This window comes from Hermetia illucens, chromosome 1, assembly GCF_905115235.1.
Source record: "Hermetia illucens chromosome 1, iHerIll2.2.curated.20191125, whole genome shotgun sequence".
Lineage (NCBI taxonomy): Eukaryota > Metazoa > Arthropoda > Insecta > Diptera > Stratiomyidae > Hermetia > Hermetia illucens.
In genome coordinates this window covers 101,561,760-101,579,893 of record NC_051849.1, presented here as the reverse complement: position 1 = coordinate 101,579,893, position 18,134 = coordinate 101,561,760, and the positions used below count along the sequence as shown (strand labels likewise).

General features: G+C 41.3%; 1 protein-coding gene across 2 annotated transcripts; it reads right to left on the bottom strand.

Moving 5' to 3' along the window:
- Window positions 1-1,493: 1,493 nt before the first annotated feature.
- On the bottom strand, window positions 1,494-15,802 carry LOC119661407 (esterase B1). 2 transcript variants are annotated; one of them, XM_038070736.1, is made up of 6 exons: window positions 15,389-15,802; window positions 11,500-11,643; window positions 11,214-11,434; window positions 11,029-11,155; window positions 1,975-2,930; window positions 1,494-1,912 (listed from the first exon to the last, which is right to left on the bottom strand). In XM_038070736.1, exons 1-6 carry the CDS (start codon window positions 15,446-15,448, stop codon window positions 1,708-1,710), a joined length of 1,713 nt encoding a protein of 570 aa, XP_037926664.1. In that variant the 5' UTR covers window positions 15,449-15,802; the 3' UTR covers window positions 1,494-1,707. The 2 variants fall into 2 exon arrangements, with proteins under 2 accessions (XP_037926664.1, XP_037926665.1); XM_038070737.1 differs by having other exon boundaries at window positions 15,682-15,763.
- Window positions 15,803-18,134: the final 2,332 nt, after the last annotated feature.

Here is an 18,134-nt window from a genome sequence, read left to right as displayed (position 1 = left end):
ACTGCCCCGCTGTGCATTAAAGAATCGTGGAATCAAGTTAAAAACACAATCGGGGTCACCAAGCCTGGTAAGCAGTTCATCAACCGAGATACTTGGCTGAATGACGATATCCAAATGAAGATCCATAAAAAACGTCTCTACCATAAGTTTCTCGATGATAAAACGCCAGCCAATTGGTAAATTTACAACAATGCCAATCACAAAAAAAAGTGATCACTGTTACCCGAGCAGAGCGCTACAATGATCTTTACGATAAACTGGACACTCGGGATGCCGAGAGGGAGATATGCATCGGCATGTCAAAAGCCGACACTTCTATTGCGCTAATGACAAGAACGGTGCTTTGCTCACCGATCGACAATCATTCCAACAGATTTCTATGGAAGAATTTATTCATCCTCCACTTCCAAAAGCACTGCCGACATTCAAAGTAATTTCATCTATCAGCACCACTGAAGTCGAGGACGCACTAAAGCGCATCTGAACTCTGGAAAGCGAAGATCTGGGACCCAACACAGTGGATAAGTGAGTCCTTCAACAAGCTTATTGAGAAAGATAGTACACCATCTGACTGACAAGAAAATACCATCGTTTCAATATGGAAAAAGAAAGGTAGTCCAACCATCCAAGCCGGTTGCTGGCACATACCATGAAAATTTTCAGACAACATTGAACTGCGTTATGAAATCGCTTCACCCATCAACGCCCCTTGGGTGAAGTGGGCGCGAAATCTGAAAGAAGTTTAATTAGAAATCAGAATAGCTAGCCTGTCATGGTGCATTTCCTTGTTTCTGTCGATTATCGATCGATCGATTATTACAACAAAAATCGGTTTGTAGTCGGCATAGATAGCAAATAACTTTTCCCAAAATTCATTCTATTTGATAGGATAGCTAGGTGCACAGGATACCATATATTTGAAATATGTATGCAAACACTTGGAAATTTGATAAAGTTTTTATTTAAACATATTTTCCAGTATCAAAGCTGGTATATTACTTTCGGAGTTATCACAATCTCGGCCGATACCGGAGTTGACCTATTACTAGCATTAAGTGCGAAGCATTTAGGCTCGTACAATTCTACCTACTTGAATTATAAAGGGGCGTTGGTGATGGTTCGTAAATGGGAGAATCCGTCAAGAAGAAAACAATAGTAACCAAAAATAACAAATTTGACTATGAAAACAGGCTTTGCATGCAGACTATAGCATGCGAGATTTCAAAATGTCATGAGAATGGATATTTATTCATTCTCCAATGTTGATATTAACTAAAAGTAAAAATTCTGTGCCTGAAAAATATTCATTACAAGCAATTACTTTCCCCTTGTTTTGAAGCGTTTTAAACCTCGCACCAAGTTGACCACCAACAAATTTCAAGCCGTACATATACGTATATGTACTTTAAGCCTTTCCAGTTACCTTCCGAAATACTTCCTATACGCAAACGTAAATTGTTCAGCCCAATTCCCAAAATATATTAAGTTTATCCTTCTGTTTACTATTAGAATTTTATTCTGTGTTTTTTTTTTACACATTAAATTCATTTCAACTGTGGAAGAGGGTTTCCTTGGCATATTAAGTTAAGTCCGGTTGACGAGTTAAAAAATTTACAACAATAGTACTTTTCTGAAAATTGGATGTATAAATGCAAAATAATCAGTTCGCATTTTAAATTCTAAACGGTCGTCTAAATGGGTCCAGCCCTACAATTTAGGTTGCAGGAAATGCTTATTATATTTCCGGTACACCTCCCTCCAGAACTGAATGCGTTCGTCGTCAGGGTTTTTATCCATTTTAATGGTATGATCGATTTCCAGGTAATCTAGCACGAATTGTTCACCGTTTGTGGTCGGTTTTACAGGGGTCCATTTACAAGGTAACTTGCTATCACTATCTGGAGTTGGGTTGCTAGAGGATAAAAAAATAGAAATTATACAACTGAATTAGCGAAAAACACCAAAACGGCTTACCCATATTTCGCGAAATTCGCCCACATGCGACACATGTTTTTAATCATCTTAAAATCAGCAGACTCTTCTTCTGGAATCGCATCTTCGAACCCCGTTTTGAATAAATAAAAGAGTTCATCTCCATGACATGCTCCTTTCAACTGGGTAAAATTAAACCATTTCTTAAATAGATTCAATTTCCCACTATATGAAAAACGATAGAAGTAAAGCGGCGATTTGTGTTGATAGCGGGCGTGAATTTCTGCTGCAGCATGAATTCCAATTCCAAAATGATAGTCCGTCATCAAGTTGCATAATTCTTTGACTTTTTTCATCGTGACTTTTTCGCCATTAAAATAAAATTTTCGCATTTCATCAGCAACGACCAAACAAAGAGGATCATTTGGATCTAGGTCTACACTTCGTGGAATCATTCGCGCCAAGTCCTGGTCAAGCTCGTCAAGTTTTCTGCAGGCATTAACAAGCATAGTGATGCCTTCCTCGGATGTATATCCCATCATAACGGGAATATCAATTGCGTTAGGTTCCTTTGCTGCTTCCAGCGGTGGTTTCGTTACAATGGCATCACTTGACTCGGCTTCCACAACTGGCTTAAACGGCATAGGTAAACCTCGACGCCGTTCATCTGGTGTCAAAGTGGCGATTAAATGTTTGAAAATATCAATTGTTTCATTTGTTTCCCTGAGGAATTTTACAATGTCTGCTTCAGATTCACTTTCGAATCCCATTAGCTGTGCAAGCCGACGAGTTTTATAGCGGGGGATATTTTGCATAACCCACTCCATATTCGACGTTCCACTTTGGCAAATAACTTTGTGAAAATATTTCTTGGAATTCTGCGATAACAAGTGAAGATGTATTGATGCAGAACCTGCACTTTGACCGAATAAGGTAACATTATTTGGATCTCCATTGAATTGGTTAATATTTTCTTTAACCCATTTGAGTGCTAAAAGCTGGAAATAAATGAGAATGGAATTAGTAAAATGTTAGAAGCCAAATTTGTTATTTGTTATCACTCAGCTTTGGTAGACAAGTTATCAAATACGTGTATTGTGTGTAATCAAATTGCCTATTCCTAGAATGAGTTCAAGGGGGTTTTGAGCAAATACCGGAATGGGATATATTTTGAGACCAAGATTTTTATAGATTTCGTGATTTTTCCAGGTTTTTTCGGTTGAATAGGTTCTGAAAACGAGATCTTCAAGGAACTATTTATAGTGCCTACACTTTGGATCCCTCCCCCCCCCTTTCCCTGGACATACATATTTTAAATATTTCTTCGCACATATCCATTATGCTCCACATCAGCTTCGGCCTTCGTATACACATATGGGCTTTTTATATCTCAGCCAACTTTGGCCTATTGTAAGTTTGTTAACAATTGTAGGATTTCCTTGAAACTTTCCATAATTATGTATCATTATCTATGCTTGTGCTAAATATGGTACGTCTAGAATGAATTTAAGGCTTTTTTGATAAATTTCTAAAATATAGTAATAAACTATTATCAACTTCATTTGAGCAGGTACAGGAAATAGATGCCCTACTGAGGGAGTAACTATCATGTAAACTGAGGTTTTAGCATTCACTTATAGTATAGTATAGTATATGTAAAAGACATAGGAGGGACTAGAAACTTGCAAATCTCAAATTTTATTATGCGTCAGAAACGAACTCCATGTCTCGGAACCGGACTAATTTTTTGATAAGACCTTTTGTTTTTGTCAACAGTTGGTGACTGAATTCTGGAATGCGTGAACACTCCTTGATGACTTCAACAGCAGCAATAATTCCAACTATAGAAGGTATAGATTGTGGAGTTAAGCAAAGTAAAATGGTGGGACTCTGGAACACTCCCCACCTTCCTGCGACATTGTGCTATTGTACTCCAGTAAGACAGACAAAGTCAAGCGGTAAAGATCGAGAACAAAATAACATTCTGAGAAAGGAGAGACGCTGAACTAACAATTCGATTGGAATCGACTAGTGGAATAATCGGAAGTATATGTTGGCCCCCAACTGGCGCAAAGGCAATATTTAAAACGGTATCCGAAAAGTGTATCATCTTCCACCATGGATCCTCTCACCTTAACCACATCACATTATTCAATTCATCGTGAAATAAGGGCAACATGCAGATATCTGTTCTACTTGCTTTTCATTGAAAAAGGCTTTCAGAAGCGATAAAAGAGGAGATACATAGGGGACTCTGCACTCTTCGAAAAAAAAGCATAGTTATTATTAAAGCAATATATGACGGTGCAAAAAAAAAATCATCGCAAGCTGCGCCAAAGCAATTTGAAGTCCAGTGTTTTTACTCTTAATTTTTCTTTCAGTAATCAGTAACATATAACGTCTGCTTGCTATCTCCCGAATCATAAGCCCCACGAAATGATTCTGAATTAAAAAAAAAAACACGCTAAGAGGGTTGTACATCGACCATCACCATCGAAATATTTTAAGATTACCAAAACCAGATAATCGGGAAAAACAATGATTTTATTGCTAGTGGAATGGCACTCTGTTTCGCAGCAAGGAAAATGAGAACCTTAGTACCGTTCATGTATCTGTATCTAAACAAGTCGGGAAACCGGAAACTGGACGTTTTAGGAATGAAAAGTTTTGTGTATTTCTTTTGTAAAGACATTTGAGTGTGCATTTGTCCCATTAGTACCTAGCACGTAATATTTGCATATATTATGTGAAAATATCCACTTTCACGGCATTGAAACTGGCAATGAGAATGGCACCAAGCATGTATGCATTTACAGACTGCCTAAAAGAAGGGTCCTTCTCCGCAGCGTGGAAAATATAAAAGCTTATATTGACCCCTAAGACAAGTAAGCCGATAGGTGAACCAACATCCTATAGACCCACCTGTCTTCTAAACACAATAGGCAAGATCCTCGAGCGGGTAATCTATAACCGGGTATATTCACTAATTGATGGTGGCGGTTATTTATCAAATAGGCAGTTTGGCTTCCAGAAGGTTCGGTCAGCGGTTGATGCTACCAAACTGGTTTTTGAGCTAGCCAGAAAAGCCTACGACGAAGGGAAATACTGCGCATTGGTAACTCTTGACATCAAGAACGCGTTCAATTCTGCCAGATGCAACCATATCATCGCGACACAAACACCAAAATATATATTAAATATAATCTTCGATTACTTCCGACAGCGGAAGCTACTGTATGATATGGACGGGCCGAAAAAGCGGCAGGAGTTCCCCAGGCGTCTGTTCTGGGCCTTGTTCTATGGAACTTAAGGTGTAATGGCGTTTTACGGCTTCCAGTAGCTAAACAAGCCGTTGATAACATTGGAGTGGCCATAACATCCAATCACCTCGACGAAGTACAGATATATGCAAACGAGACTATACGGGCGATCAAGTCTTGGCTTAAAAACCATGGGCTGGAGCTTGCCCGACATAAGACGGAGTTGGGGCTCTTTACAAAGCGGCGGAAACAGAAAACTGTTGAGATTTGCATCAGGACGCATGTCGTTAGCTCTGAGCAATCGCTGAAATACCTGGGAGTAGCATTCGACTCCAAGCTGAGCTATAAACCCCATTTAAAGCTTACTGGGCAGAAAGCGGCGACTATCAACTCAACACTGGCAAGGATGCTTCCAAATGTAAGCTGCCCGAAGCACAGTCGACGATTACTCTATACGCAGCACTAGTGTGGGCGTCGGTGATAAAAATCGGAGAAAATCGTAGACAGCTTCAAACTGCATATCGGTTAAACGCTCTCCGAACATGTTGCGCCTACCGAACAACATCCTATGAAGCGGAAGCGGAAGCGAGCCTAAACAAGTAAGTGAGCGTAGGTGGTCATTGGCTGCATAGCAAACAGCGTGGGACCAGGCAGAGAATGGTCGGTGAGCACACAGGCTTATCCCAGACATAAGTATGTGGACTACACGGAACCACGGCGAGTCGAGTTACGATCTGACTCAGTTCTTAACCGAACACGATGGATACAGGAATTACTTCTATTTCGATTTAGATGAATCGCCCCATTGTCCTACGTGCGAAAGTGAAGCCGAAAATGCAGAACACGTCTTCTTCGCCAGCCCAAGATTTAAAAGCTCAACGAGAAAGCTTGAAACAGAGTTAAATACGCATTTAACGGTGGAAAATTGGATAAGGTACATGGTGCAATCAAATATAGCATGGGGCGCGGTAGTTGCAATGGTGAAACGGATCCACCAGCAGCTAAAAGCAGAAGAAGACATGGAAGGAACGCTACTGCAATTAACGCCACGCAAAGCGGTAGCAGCTCGTTTCAAGTAAACAGCTAAGTACTGAACAGCCCCGCGAAGCAATACCAGAACGGTGGTCCCGTGGGGAGAGTGTGGCGAAAATATGGAAGGCTTTAGTCAGAAAGAGTCCGGCACGCGTGTCCTAGATTTTAGAAGCGTATCCATGATGGATTGTCCGGATAGCTGCGTGGTTAGAGCACAAGGCTGTCGTACGGAAGGTCGCGGTTTGAATCTCCCTGGCGGCAGTGCTATTTGTATCGTGATTTGACGTCGGATACCAGTCGACTTAACTGTGAATGAGTACCTGAGTCAAATCAGCATGCTGACCACATTGCCTCCTACAGTGTACTGTAGTGTACCGTTACGGTCTTGAATGAAGTGCTCCAATACACTTCAAGGCCCTGATCCAATATGGATTGCTGCGCCAACGATTATTATTATTATCCATGATGGATTTCCACCAGCGAAAAAAAAACAATTCGGCAAACCGGAAACTGGACGCTTCAGGTATGAAAGGTTTTGCATATTTCTTATATAAAAATATTTGAGTTAGACGATTAGAACCTAGCACGTAATATAAACATATATTATATGAGAATACCCACTTTCGTGTGATACTGACATTCAAAGTCTTGGATGTGCCCACAAGCGACAAATTTGACCTATTATAACTTTGTTAGTAATAGTGCGATTTCCACCAAACTTGGTAGGATTGTACTTTATTTTATAGCATTGCAAAACTTAGTGATTCTAGGACGAACTTAAGGGGGGTTTGCAGCCCATTACTAAAGATTATAGTAACATACTATTTTTAACTTTATTTGAGCAGACAGCACCATATAGTGGCAGCCTCCTGATTTTTTTCAGATTTTTCGGTTGGGTAGTTTCTGAGAATGGGTCCGTGAAAGAAATGATCATTTTCGGCCCCCGCACTCTCCAACTTTCAAACAGATGTCAAAACTAAAACCTGTCATTTGATACTCCACATGACTATATTTGGTAAAACCAAAATTTGCACCCCCCTTTTGCATTAATGGAGACCCCCTCTTAAATTTGACGTAAAATGATGTAATTCACTGTGTGCGTGAGCGTTCACAGTTCCCCCCTTTCCACCAAATTTGGTGTCAATCGCTACAAACGTTTGTTCTCCACAAAACCTTAAAAAAGACAAACAGAGAGTAAACCGATTTTAATAGGGTTTTGTTTTACACAAAACCTTAAAAACGTTTTGATTGGAAAGTCCATGCAATATGATCTCCATCCACGGTAGTATAAAGCTGGATGCTAACCGTGAAAACATTGTGTTTGTTTGGATAATCTCAATAAAGTGCGTCAGGTTATGGCCTACTACGCATCATCAACGGCGTAACGACCGGTATCCGGTCTAGGCTTGCCTTAATTAGGAACTCCAGAGGTCCACCAATTCGATATTCATAAAAGTTGTCTGGCGTTCTGACCTACGCCATCGCTCCATCTCAGGCAAGGTCTGCCACATCTTCTTTTTCTACCATAGATATTGCCCTTATAGGCTGAATCATCCTCATCTATGCGGATTAAGTGACCCGCCCACCGCAACCTGTTGAGCCGGATTTTATCCACAACCAGACGATCGTTATGTAGGCTACGGAATCATCCATTCTCATGTAGGGGGCAAAAAATTCTTCGGAGGATTCTTCTGTTGAACGCGGCCAAGAGTTCATAATTTTTTTTGCTAAGAACCCAGGTATCCGAGGAGTACATAAGGACTGGTCATAGAGATCATAGTCTTGTACAGTAAGAACTTTGACCCTATGATGAGACGTTTCGAGCGAAAGAGTTTTTGTAAGCTGAAATAGGCTCTGTTAGCAGTCAACAACCAACAACAAGTCCATGCCCGAATATGACTGTTCTCCACAACGCAAAGCTATACAATAACCTGAATAAATGGTCAGATTTGATTTCTCTGCCGTTTGCGCCTGAATGCAGGTTAAGGCTCGCTTCACACGTATAAGGTTCCATGTGATACGGTTCGTTTTCTGTTACGATCGGCCGAATCGAATGAAACCCTTTCACACATACACGGGTTTCACATGATTCATATTCGGTAAATCGCTAATATTATATTTTATGAATTATTTCTTCCATTCACCTGGCGCTGGTGGTGGTGGCCGGTGGTAGATTAGTAAGAGAATCCGTCGAGAACTCCCCGCAATATCGAACAAGTATGCAGAATGGTGCATTTCTGCATGGTTCAATTCTCGTGTTTGCCGTGCATTGCCTTCGACTTCCATTCATCATTCCGCTCCTCATCTGATTTCACCCCACTCAAAGTATTAAAAAATCGATCTTTCAAGTTAAGGGGAATCAGCCCATTAACAGGCCCATGGAAAGGAGTCGACTTGACGGTAAAGTTGTGCTGCCACATCAAACACACCTCTACCTCCGATGTCACGAGGTAGGTTTATCCACATATCCATCGCTGGACGTTTTCCAAATTAATCTTCGTCCACGGCAATATTCCGAATGCACAAGCCATTGAAGGGATAGCGATTTCAGTACTAGCTTTACACGTCGCAGGAATTCGGACAGCGCTCTCCATCTGGTCACTAACTCGAACAAAGGTTACTTGCAGAATTCCTAGGTACTTATAGAAAGTCTGCCTCGGCCGTTCGTTATGACTTTTGCGGATGGCGTTTATTCGACACTTGTCTAATCCAAATTCCATCCGTATCACGGGTTAACATGTCTACTATTCGCAACAGACTTCTAAAATGATCGTCAGTACCAGCATACAGTTTCATGCCATCTAAGTTCATCAAGTGTGTCAGCTCGCTCTTAGCACGTAGGTCATATTTTATTACAAAATTTCTAGCATCATTCAGTAACCAGTAGACCAGCAGGGGGTTCAGTGCATTTGCATTCATGCAAAACTTAAGGGAACGAATCCTCCTGGAAGATGCCTCTCCGTATATGGATTGGGTCTGAGGTGTTGGTATCCTCAAATGATTGCACTGATAAGGTAGTATGCCACCCTTCCATGATTGTCGCCAAAAACTTTATTAATTCCGTATCAATGCGATACAGATGTAGGACATCGATTAGCCAGGCATGCGGGATGCTACCGAAAGCCGATAGTCGATACAGCAACTTAAAGGTTTCTTTGGCCTCTAGTTGCTTGTCCTACATCAACCGAGTCGATAATGAGTTGCTCGTTACAACCCCTTGGCCCCTCCACTAATAATGGACGTTATGAATTTATAAAGAATTGGTAAGCAATAAATCGGTTTTGTGCCTGTGGGGACCTGTACCCTGTTCTCCTTAAAGATAAGATAGGTAAACCCCGCAGTGAGCAACTTATGACCTGATTTATGCTGTGTGCCAACCGACCATACTGAGCTTTTTGTACCAGAAGTTCTGCATCCGATTCAGACCTGGGCCCCTCTAGTTCTTCGAGCTGTTTATGGTTCGTCGAACCTCCTCTTCAGTAACATCCGCAAAATTCATGTCCGGCAAAGTGGCATGGCAGATGCCTCAAGCGATAATCCTCTCAGTATACTGGGCGGGTAACCCCCAAAGTCCACCACAATATTCTTTTGCTTCCGTTACCGAAAACTGCGCTGTTTAGACACTCTGTTGGGATTCGTTGAGTGATCTGAAAAAGCTTCGCTGGTTCCTCGCGTACCTCCCCGAATGTTTCACCGGGGATGGCATAGTTCCAATAAACCCTTTGCACTTTATTTTTCACAAGTCTGCTGGCATAGCCAGAACTGATTTGAATCAGCCTAGTAATGTCATGCCTTAGTGAGTCCCGTCGACATTCTAGACGAATTTTCCATGGTGGATCTTGTTCGCCAATCAAACCAATAAAGCGTTCTGACCGTGCAGTCTGGCAGCCGTAATTACACCATAATACGAAAGTGATTGTAGTTGCAACAGCGATATGTCAGCACACAGTCGAGATGCAATCTCACCATTGATTTGAGCTAGAATTCTCGGAGTTGCTCGGGATAAATAGAGTCTTGGAATACCTGGTCTATACAAAGGATCCATTTCCGACAATTCTATGCACGCTCTTTGGAATTCGTCCTGAACCTCAGGGGAGACTTCAGCTGGACGGTGGAGAAGAGTTCTCCGGCGAGTACTGAAACTATTGCCTGCAGTACGACGTGGTGTTATTGATGCCGCCGCCTCTGTCCTCATCGACTCTTGGTCGCCAGTTTCCGCGACAACCTCAAGTCGGACACACTCTGTGATGATGGGCGACCCACGCAAACACGACATGAGTGCGAATTATATCCATGTGGAAACCACCTTAAATTTAAACCTAAACTACGCTGGAGCGAAATCATTTATTTGACACTTTTTTTAGGAATTTGGGAGTCCCAAGTCCGCATCCACTTGAGGCCGGACCGCACCAAATGGAGAGCAACTTGCTCCCACTCTTTATGGCCCACGGACTTCTCTTTTTGAGTTTAACACCTAAGGTTCAAAAAGTTAAAGAGAGACGGAGATGGCTACGGTTTCGTACCAGGGCAGAGGCAGCTCATCAGACACTGCTTCACCTCTTCCGTGGGAGCAGCGTGACCGAAGCGGCTCGCAGATGTTATACGCTCTTTCTTATAATTCGCATTGCGTCCCTCTTTTACATTTATTTGAGGATTGAAGTAGCCCTTTTGAAAATTTAAATATTTAGTTCAAAAAAAGAAGGATGCGTGGACCACAAAAGTGGAAGAAAGAAAATATCTATCACATCTTGTTATTCCTTATTTAACATAACACCTAAACACTAAAATGCAACACAAAACTCACCTGATCTTTCAATCCAGCATTTCCTGGTACGTCTGCATCTGGGGCATAAAGAAATCCAAACATCCCAAGTCTATAATTCAATGTTACGACAACTACATCTTCCTCAAGTAAATAAACTGGCAAATAACTAAAAAAGAGTAAAATAGTAAGTATCACACACACTTTAGCGTAGAAGAAATACTTACAAGTCACTGTCACCACTACCCATTAGAAATGCCCCACCATGTACCCATACCATTACGGGGAGTGGTCGATCAGATTTGAGCTTTGGAGTGTATACATTGAGAAATAGGCAGTCCTCTGATCCTACAATGTCTGAAGAGAATGGATCTCTATGGAACGACTTGTTCCCTTCCTTGCTACAATCTAATATAGATTCAGGGAATTTTTCCAAAGGCTTTGGAGACTAAAATAAATGCAAAGATCTTAACTAAAATTCAAGCAATGTAATATATTTACATCACTTCTTACCTGGAATCGTAGCTCTCCAATGGGCGGAACAGCATATGGAACACCTTTGAAACTGTAATAGGGATTTCCACTCGGCAGATTGGATTCCTGCCCGATTAGCGTCCCCTGTTTTACTTTTACGGATATGTTTCTTACGGAAGACATCTGAAAAGAATACGAATTTACTTATTAAGGACCAGTGAAGATAACACTGAACGTAAAAACTATAACAAAGTAAAGCAGTGTAATATTTTTATGTGAATTTTATTCAAACGAAGTAAAATATGTTCATGTTCAGCTGCATCACCAATTTTTATATGGCCACCTTTAACGCGAATTATGGCGGCTCTTCCGCCCAAACAGCTTGCTTGGCATAACTGACCCTTTAGTATCTTTTTGTTGTAAAAAATTTCACCGGAGTACTTGCCAACCACTGTGTCGAAGAAATACAAGGTCGAATTGGTTTGGTTGGCGCACTTTGTAAAACGATGATGAATCTTATTAAGATCTCCATGGTCTACGTCCGGAATTTTGACATGGTCCTGGTTCCAAAATATCTTCCAAAACACTTTCACGATAAGCACCTGCGTTTATTTTGACAGCGCAAAATACGTGGCCTACACCCCGCGACATGGAACCAGAAAGGAGGAAACTTCATAGTTGTACCAATTTACTTTCTTTATTAGATTATAACACTAATATGAATATTAAAATGCGAGAAATTGTAAAGAACCTGGTCGATGCGACAAAACTGAAGAACACCTTACTTGTATCACAGGACTTTTTGAAGCGAGAACGCATGCTGGGGCCTCAATAGTAATTGAACCAACCTTTCTTTCTCAACACTTCCCATATCCATTCAAAGGCAAAGACGAATACAAATTTCAGATAAAATTTTAGTTAATTCGTGACAATGAGCATTCGGCATAAACGAAGGGTGTCAATTACTGGCTGTTATGAACAACGCAAAACGAAATGCGAAGAATGCCTCACATTAAAGGGGAATAGGCAGAAGAAGACATCAAGTGACTACCGAAATCCGTATTCGGAAGAATAAAAATGCATTCATCAGCTCTATGGACTCAGCAGAATTTTATTTTGGGTTTATAACTTTAGTTAGTGCAAACCAAGGGAGCTCAGCACGTAATACTAAAGTAATTAAGTTTTTTTTCACTACATATCACAATGCGACCAAGAAAAGGATTACTGTTGCACAAAATGAAAAAACTTCAAAATAACAATTTTTTTATTCTCTTTCAATTCATGGAACATCCATTTATCGAGCTTTCTTGTTTTCCCAATCTCCAGCAAGTTCTCAAACAGTTGTACGTAAATTTACGCGGACCAAGATGTTTGAATATTCTTTTAAAACTTTCTTGGCAACCTATCATATATATTTTAGAGATTTTCCAGTTGATTATTTCTGCCTGAGTTAATTATAATATTAATATTTCCAGCAGATTTCAACCGAAGAATTTATTCATCACCACATACACTGCTGAAATTTCGAACAATTCCTTCCAGCGCCACTGATGTCGAAGAAGCAATAAAACGAATGAAATCGAAGGAAACAACAGGGCCTGACGACATCGCATCTCAGCTCTGGAAAGCGAAGAGCCGAGACCCATCACTGTGGCTCAGTGAGTTTTTAATCGGGTTACTGAGGAGGGTAGAATACCATCTGATTAGCAAGCATTCATCATCAACGGCGTAACAACCGGTATCCGGTCTAGGCCTGCCTTAATAAGGAACTCCAGACATCCCGGTTTTGCGCCGAGGTCCACCAATTCGATATCCCTAAAAGCTGTCTGGCGTCCTGACCCACGCCATCGTTCCATCTTAGGCAGGGTCTGCCTCGTCTTCTTTTTCTACCATAGATATTGCCCTTATAGACCTTCCGGGTGGGATCATCCTCATCCATACGGATTAAATGACCCGCCCACCGTAACCTATTGAGCCGGATTTTATCCACAACCGGACGGTCATGATATCGCTCATAGATTTCGTCATTGTGTAGGCTACGGAATCGTCCATCCTCATGTAGGGGGCCAAAAATTCTTTGGAGGATTCTTCTCACGAACGCGGGCAAGAGTTCGCAATTTTTCTTGCTAAGAACCCAAGTTTCCGAGGAATACATGAGGACTGGCAAGATCATAGTCTTGTACAGTAAGAGCTTTGACCCTATGATGAGACGTTTCGAGCGGAACAGTCTTTGTAAGCTGAAATAGGCTCTGTTGTCTGACAACAACCGTGCGCGGATTTCATCATCGTAGTTGTTATCGGTTGTGATTAGCAAGCATTGCCGCTTCAATATGGAAAAAGAAAGGTAGTCCCGCAAGTGTTTAAATTATCATCCGATCTGGTTGCTATCCCATACCTTGAGCATTTTTTAATGCATTCTTCACAACCCTTTTGGCCACATTGTCCAAATAACAGTCAATCAAGGCGGGTTTGTCAAGAACTGCAGAACTACTGACACAATACACTCTACGCAGTAACAAAGAAACACCGTGAGGAGCATCGCCCTTTTTAAGTATACAATCACGCACGTACAGAAGACAACCCCTAAATCTAGCACTGATCGCGATATGGGTAATCTGATGTTCGAAATTGGTTGCCAGTCTGTCGAACCACAACTGACCTGTGTCAGGCCCTATACTCCAACAGTGTACCGCCAATAACGAGACGTGAAAGTGGTACAAATCTATAAACCGTTCACCATTGCTGTTGCATACATCCTATGACATTCTCGGAGAAAGTGTTGTCAAAGAATCTTGGCATTCAGATCAGCAAGCGAACACTCTCGAAGTCCTCGATACCGTTGTCAAGTATCGTAGACATACATTCTTACTTCTTCTTTCTTCTTACCGTCCAATTCGATGGGTTTTTCTATATTTTGTATGAAGTGATGAAATATTTATTGTGATTTAACGATCGTTTTGACCTATCCCACGAAACGTTGCATTTTTTCTCGATTTTATGCAATTTCCGTACTGCATACATTTGTATTTGTTGTTTGTTTTGCGTGGTGCGTTATTTTCCTTTCCCATCAGTTATTTATGAACGCGTTGTCGTATGCTAACACCAAGAAGACTACATATAGGAGGAGCCAATCGAGTTTCAAGACAGCACAGAATGTAACCGAGTTTGGTACGAAGTAGCTAACTAGCTGCATGGCCCCCCATAACCAAAAATACTACGTGGAGTGAGTCCTGCGCCTATGATTCATGTATTGTTATGTCGGTGTGCCGATAACGCCTAGATGGCGACGTACATGTGCGATGCTTTCCTTCTAGCATACAAACTCAAGCAATGTGCCGGGAGACGAACCTAAAGAATGTAGGTCAAGAAGGACTAACACTTTCATAGTGACTAGATTATTCCTTTTCTTTCCTGTTCGTACCATTTTTCATACTTTTAAATTTTTAGTGTTGTGTGGTATATTCCCACCCTCCCTAGGTCTTTTAGGCGTCCTATGCTAACTTTTCATGGTGTGCCAATTCTTTTGTCGCCCAATGTAGACGACAGAGAGCAAAATGTGATATTGAAAATGAATATTGAAAAATAAGAAAGAGTAATTAGGTACTGACGAGCTTCAAAAGATACTAAATTTGTTACCTTTGGTAACAAACAGACAACACCGAACTCAACTCAAATACACGAACCGCTCTCTCGGATACTCTCCAAACCTTTAACTAGATACATGCACCAAGAAAGTTTGGCTCACAACCAGTGAATATGCAAACCTAATAGACAACTAGTACATTTCGGAGGAATTAGCACCGAACGAAATCCGAATCGCACTTTGCACGCCAGTGACATTTCACTCTAAAAACACTTTGAACTCAGCAGACTTTCGGTCGGAGTTAATTGAAAACGAACACAGGGACGGTCACGTCCAAGTACCCACCGAAATAGCGCTAACTGACACCCCTCTCTTGAAGATATTTGTTATAATGAAACGATTCATGGCAACTCGATTTACAGAAAATATTCACTACTGAGTATCTAATCGGTGTACTTTGCGCCGAACGTCAATAAGACACTTCTGTCCGTTGACGTAGGGATTGTCAAACCGGCGACTGCATTTTAGCGGTACTAATTTTCCGCAGATTTTAAACTCTTCGTTAACCAATAAATGCACTAAAATTATAATATCGTATAAAACGCAAAAATACTTCAAATCTTCACTCAAGTAGTTACCTTTGGCCGTGATGTTACAAAAACCACTGCTGAACTTTGATTTCAGCATTTCAACTTTTTCTAATCTGCAACTGCTGAAAACGTAATCTGGTGCTGAATTTAACAATTTGTTTGTAAACATGGAGACGGTTATGAAGTTAGGTGCGGGTTGCACTTTTTAAGTTTCGGTTTGTAGATTCAACGTTCTTCTTTCAGCTTTTGCTAAACATAGCAAGATCATTATGAATTACTAATTCTGAAATGGGATAATCCTTGCATGAGGTTTTTGGAAGGAAAAAAGGAAAAGGAGACCGCCATTGCAATGACGGCCACCCGTTGATCCTCCAGGGTGCTAAACCCGTGAGTAAAACAGGGACTTAGAAAATTTGAAGTATCCTACATTTTTATATAATGTAAAATAAAGTGTATGTAGTAGCAAGTCTGAATTTCAACTAAAAATTGACCGTCATTCAAGTTGCTAGATAAAGTTAGCAACAGAAAAGGATGTTTGTTTGTTGAAACCTGAGAAAACTTGTTGGGAAATTGGCATTTTTGATTGAATTTATCTTTTTCCATATGGAAACAAAGGCAAATAGCTGTTTCGGAAAACCCCCTAACAGAAACAATCGACTTACATTGTCGATGTAAATTCACCCAATCGACTTCCACTCTTGCCCATGCCCCCGCGAAACCATCACGAAATGTTATTTTGGTAAGAGATTCTCACCTTCTGTGCAAAGCTCGTCTTGACCCAAGGCACTGCATGCTGCTATGCAAATAATGTATTAGCGTCCAAGTTATCGCTTCCATAAATTGCCTGTATCTGGTCTGCACCACCACGCCCAAGTCAAGTTCTCGGAATTCTTTTGTATTCCAGCTATTGTAGCGTTTATAACGATATATTTTTCCTGCAATCTCAACATCTTTTCCACGAAATTTTATTGCTCAATTTCTGTGTTCAATGCGTCGCTTAACTTCGCTGTTTCCATGAATCTCTGAGAGCTGCTTTCCTTCGTGAATGCTAAGGGCTGGCTCTGAAGATCCGACCCGGCTAGACACTGCGTCCCTGTCCCATAACAGCAGTCACGGTCTTTGTGGCATCAAAACTGCGCACCACAGCGCTAATTGGACTCCTCTGATCGGCCACTGATACCTACCTACCTACCTACCCGGGTCCTTAGGTGTAGCGATGCATCCGAATTGAGAGTTTCGACCGATCTTAAGCGATGGAAATACTTCCTATAATTTTATTCCGTAAAAAACTGTGCCAGCTATAACCTCATTGTCAAAGGGGGGAATTTCCAAAAGTTTTCTTAGGTTGACTTCCCTATAGCCATAGTCTGTTGAGAATTTGATTTTTTATGCCTCCGTTCAATCCATTTTTTTCATACACGTTATTATTAGTGTAGCGGCTCATTTTCGGAGTTAGCCACAGTTGAATCGATGGATTGATGACAGTGCTTTGTGTAAGATTGGATTTTATTAACTCTTTCTGCAGCCCCTTGGCTTTTTGTATATCCTACCAAAGTTGGTTTATGTGAACAGTTCCGTTCTATTCGTTATACAAATTAGTTCTATTAGATGCATCTGATCGAGCTCTTCTTCAGGGCTAGTTACTCCCTGGGTGATACGCTTCCCTAGCGTGAACGAATACTAAATGGTCTCACCCTGTGCAAATATTTCTGTCGAGGCTAGTGATGGATTATTAGAACACTTCATCGCGGTTCGTAACCGTGTCACATACGGTGAAATTCCTCCTCTTGTGGATGAAATGGCTAATCACTCTAACATGCGGATACGAACTGTTCCTCCAAATAAAAAAATCATTTCGTCGCAAATGTAATAGCTAAAATAATCCTGGAACGCATCAAAGAACATCTCAAAAGTTTGATCGACTGAGAACAGGTTGGTGCGATTCTCCTGCATTGCCCAGATTAACACCCTACGATTCATTTTGGAACAGTACGCGGAGTTTAGATTTTCGCTGCACCTGCTCTTCATCCATTTCGAGAAAACTTTCGATATAGTGAACAGGGAGTGTATCTGGAGTGCTCTACGCAGGGGGGAGCATTCCGGAGAAACCAATAGCTATTATCCGACCGACATATGATGGCGCTAGTGTTCTTTCTGTATTGCTATATGGGAATAGCGGATGGAAAGTGAACTCTACTGTTACCAAAAAGCTCCAATTTTTTGTCAATACCTGCCTGCGCCGTATCATCGGAGCGTGCTGACCTGGCACTACCTCAAACGAAGAACTTAATCGACGCGCAGGGTTGCCCCTTGTACGTACTGTGACCGGAAGGCGGAAGTAACAGTGAATAGGTCACACTTCAAGGAAGGACGATAATTGCATTGCAGGCTACGTTACGCAGTGAAATCCACTCTCCCAAGATGATTGACGAGTGGGCCGCATTAAGTTGTAATCCCGATATTTCGTGCCAAATCGTCGGTCCCTTGACCATACGAATTAT

Coding starts and splice junctions, on each gene's coding strand:
- LOC119661407 (XM_038070736.1), bottom strand. CDS start 15,448: ATGAATCGTTTCATTATAACAAATATCTTCAAGAGAGGGGTGTCAGTT. Junction 11,644..15,388: donor TGTCAGTTAGCGCTATTTCG/GTGGGTACTTGG, acceptor TATTCTTTTCAG/ATGTCTTCCGTAAGAAACAT. Junction 1,913..1,974: donor GCGAATTTCGCGAAATATGG/GTAAGCCGTTTT, acceptor TTTATCCTCTAG/CAACCCAACTCCAGATAGTG.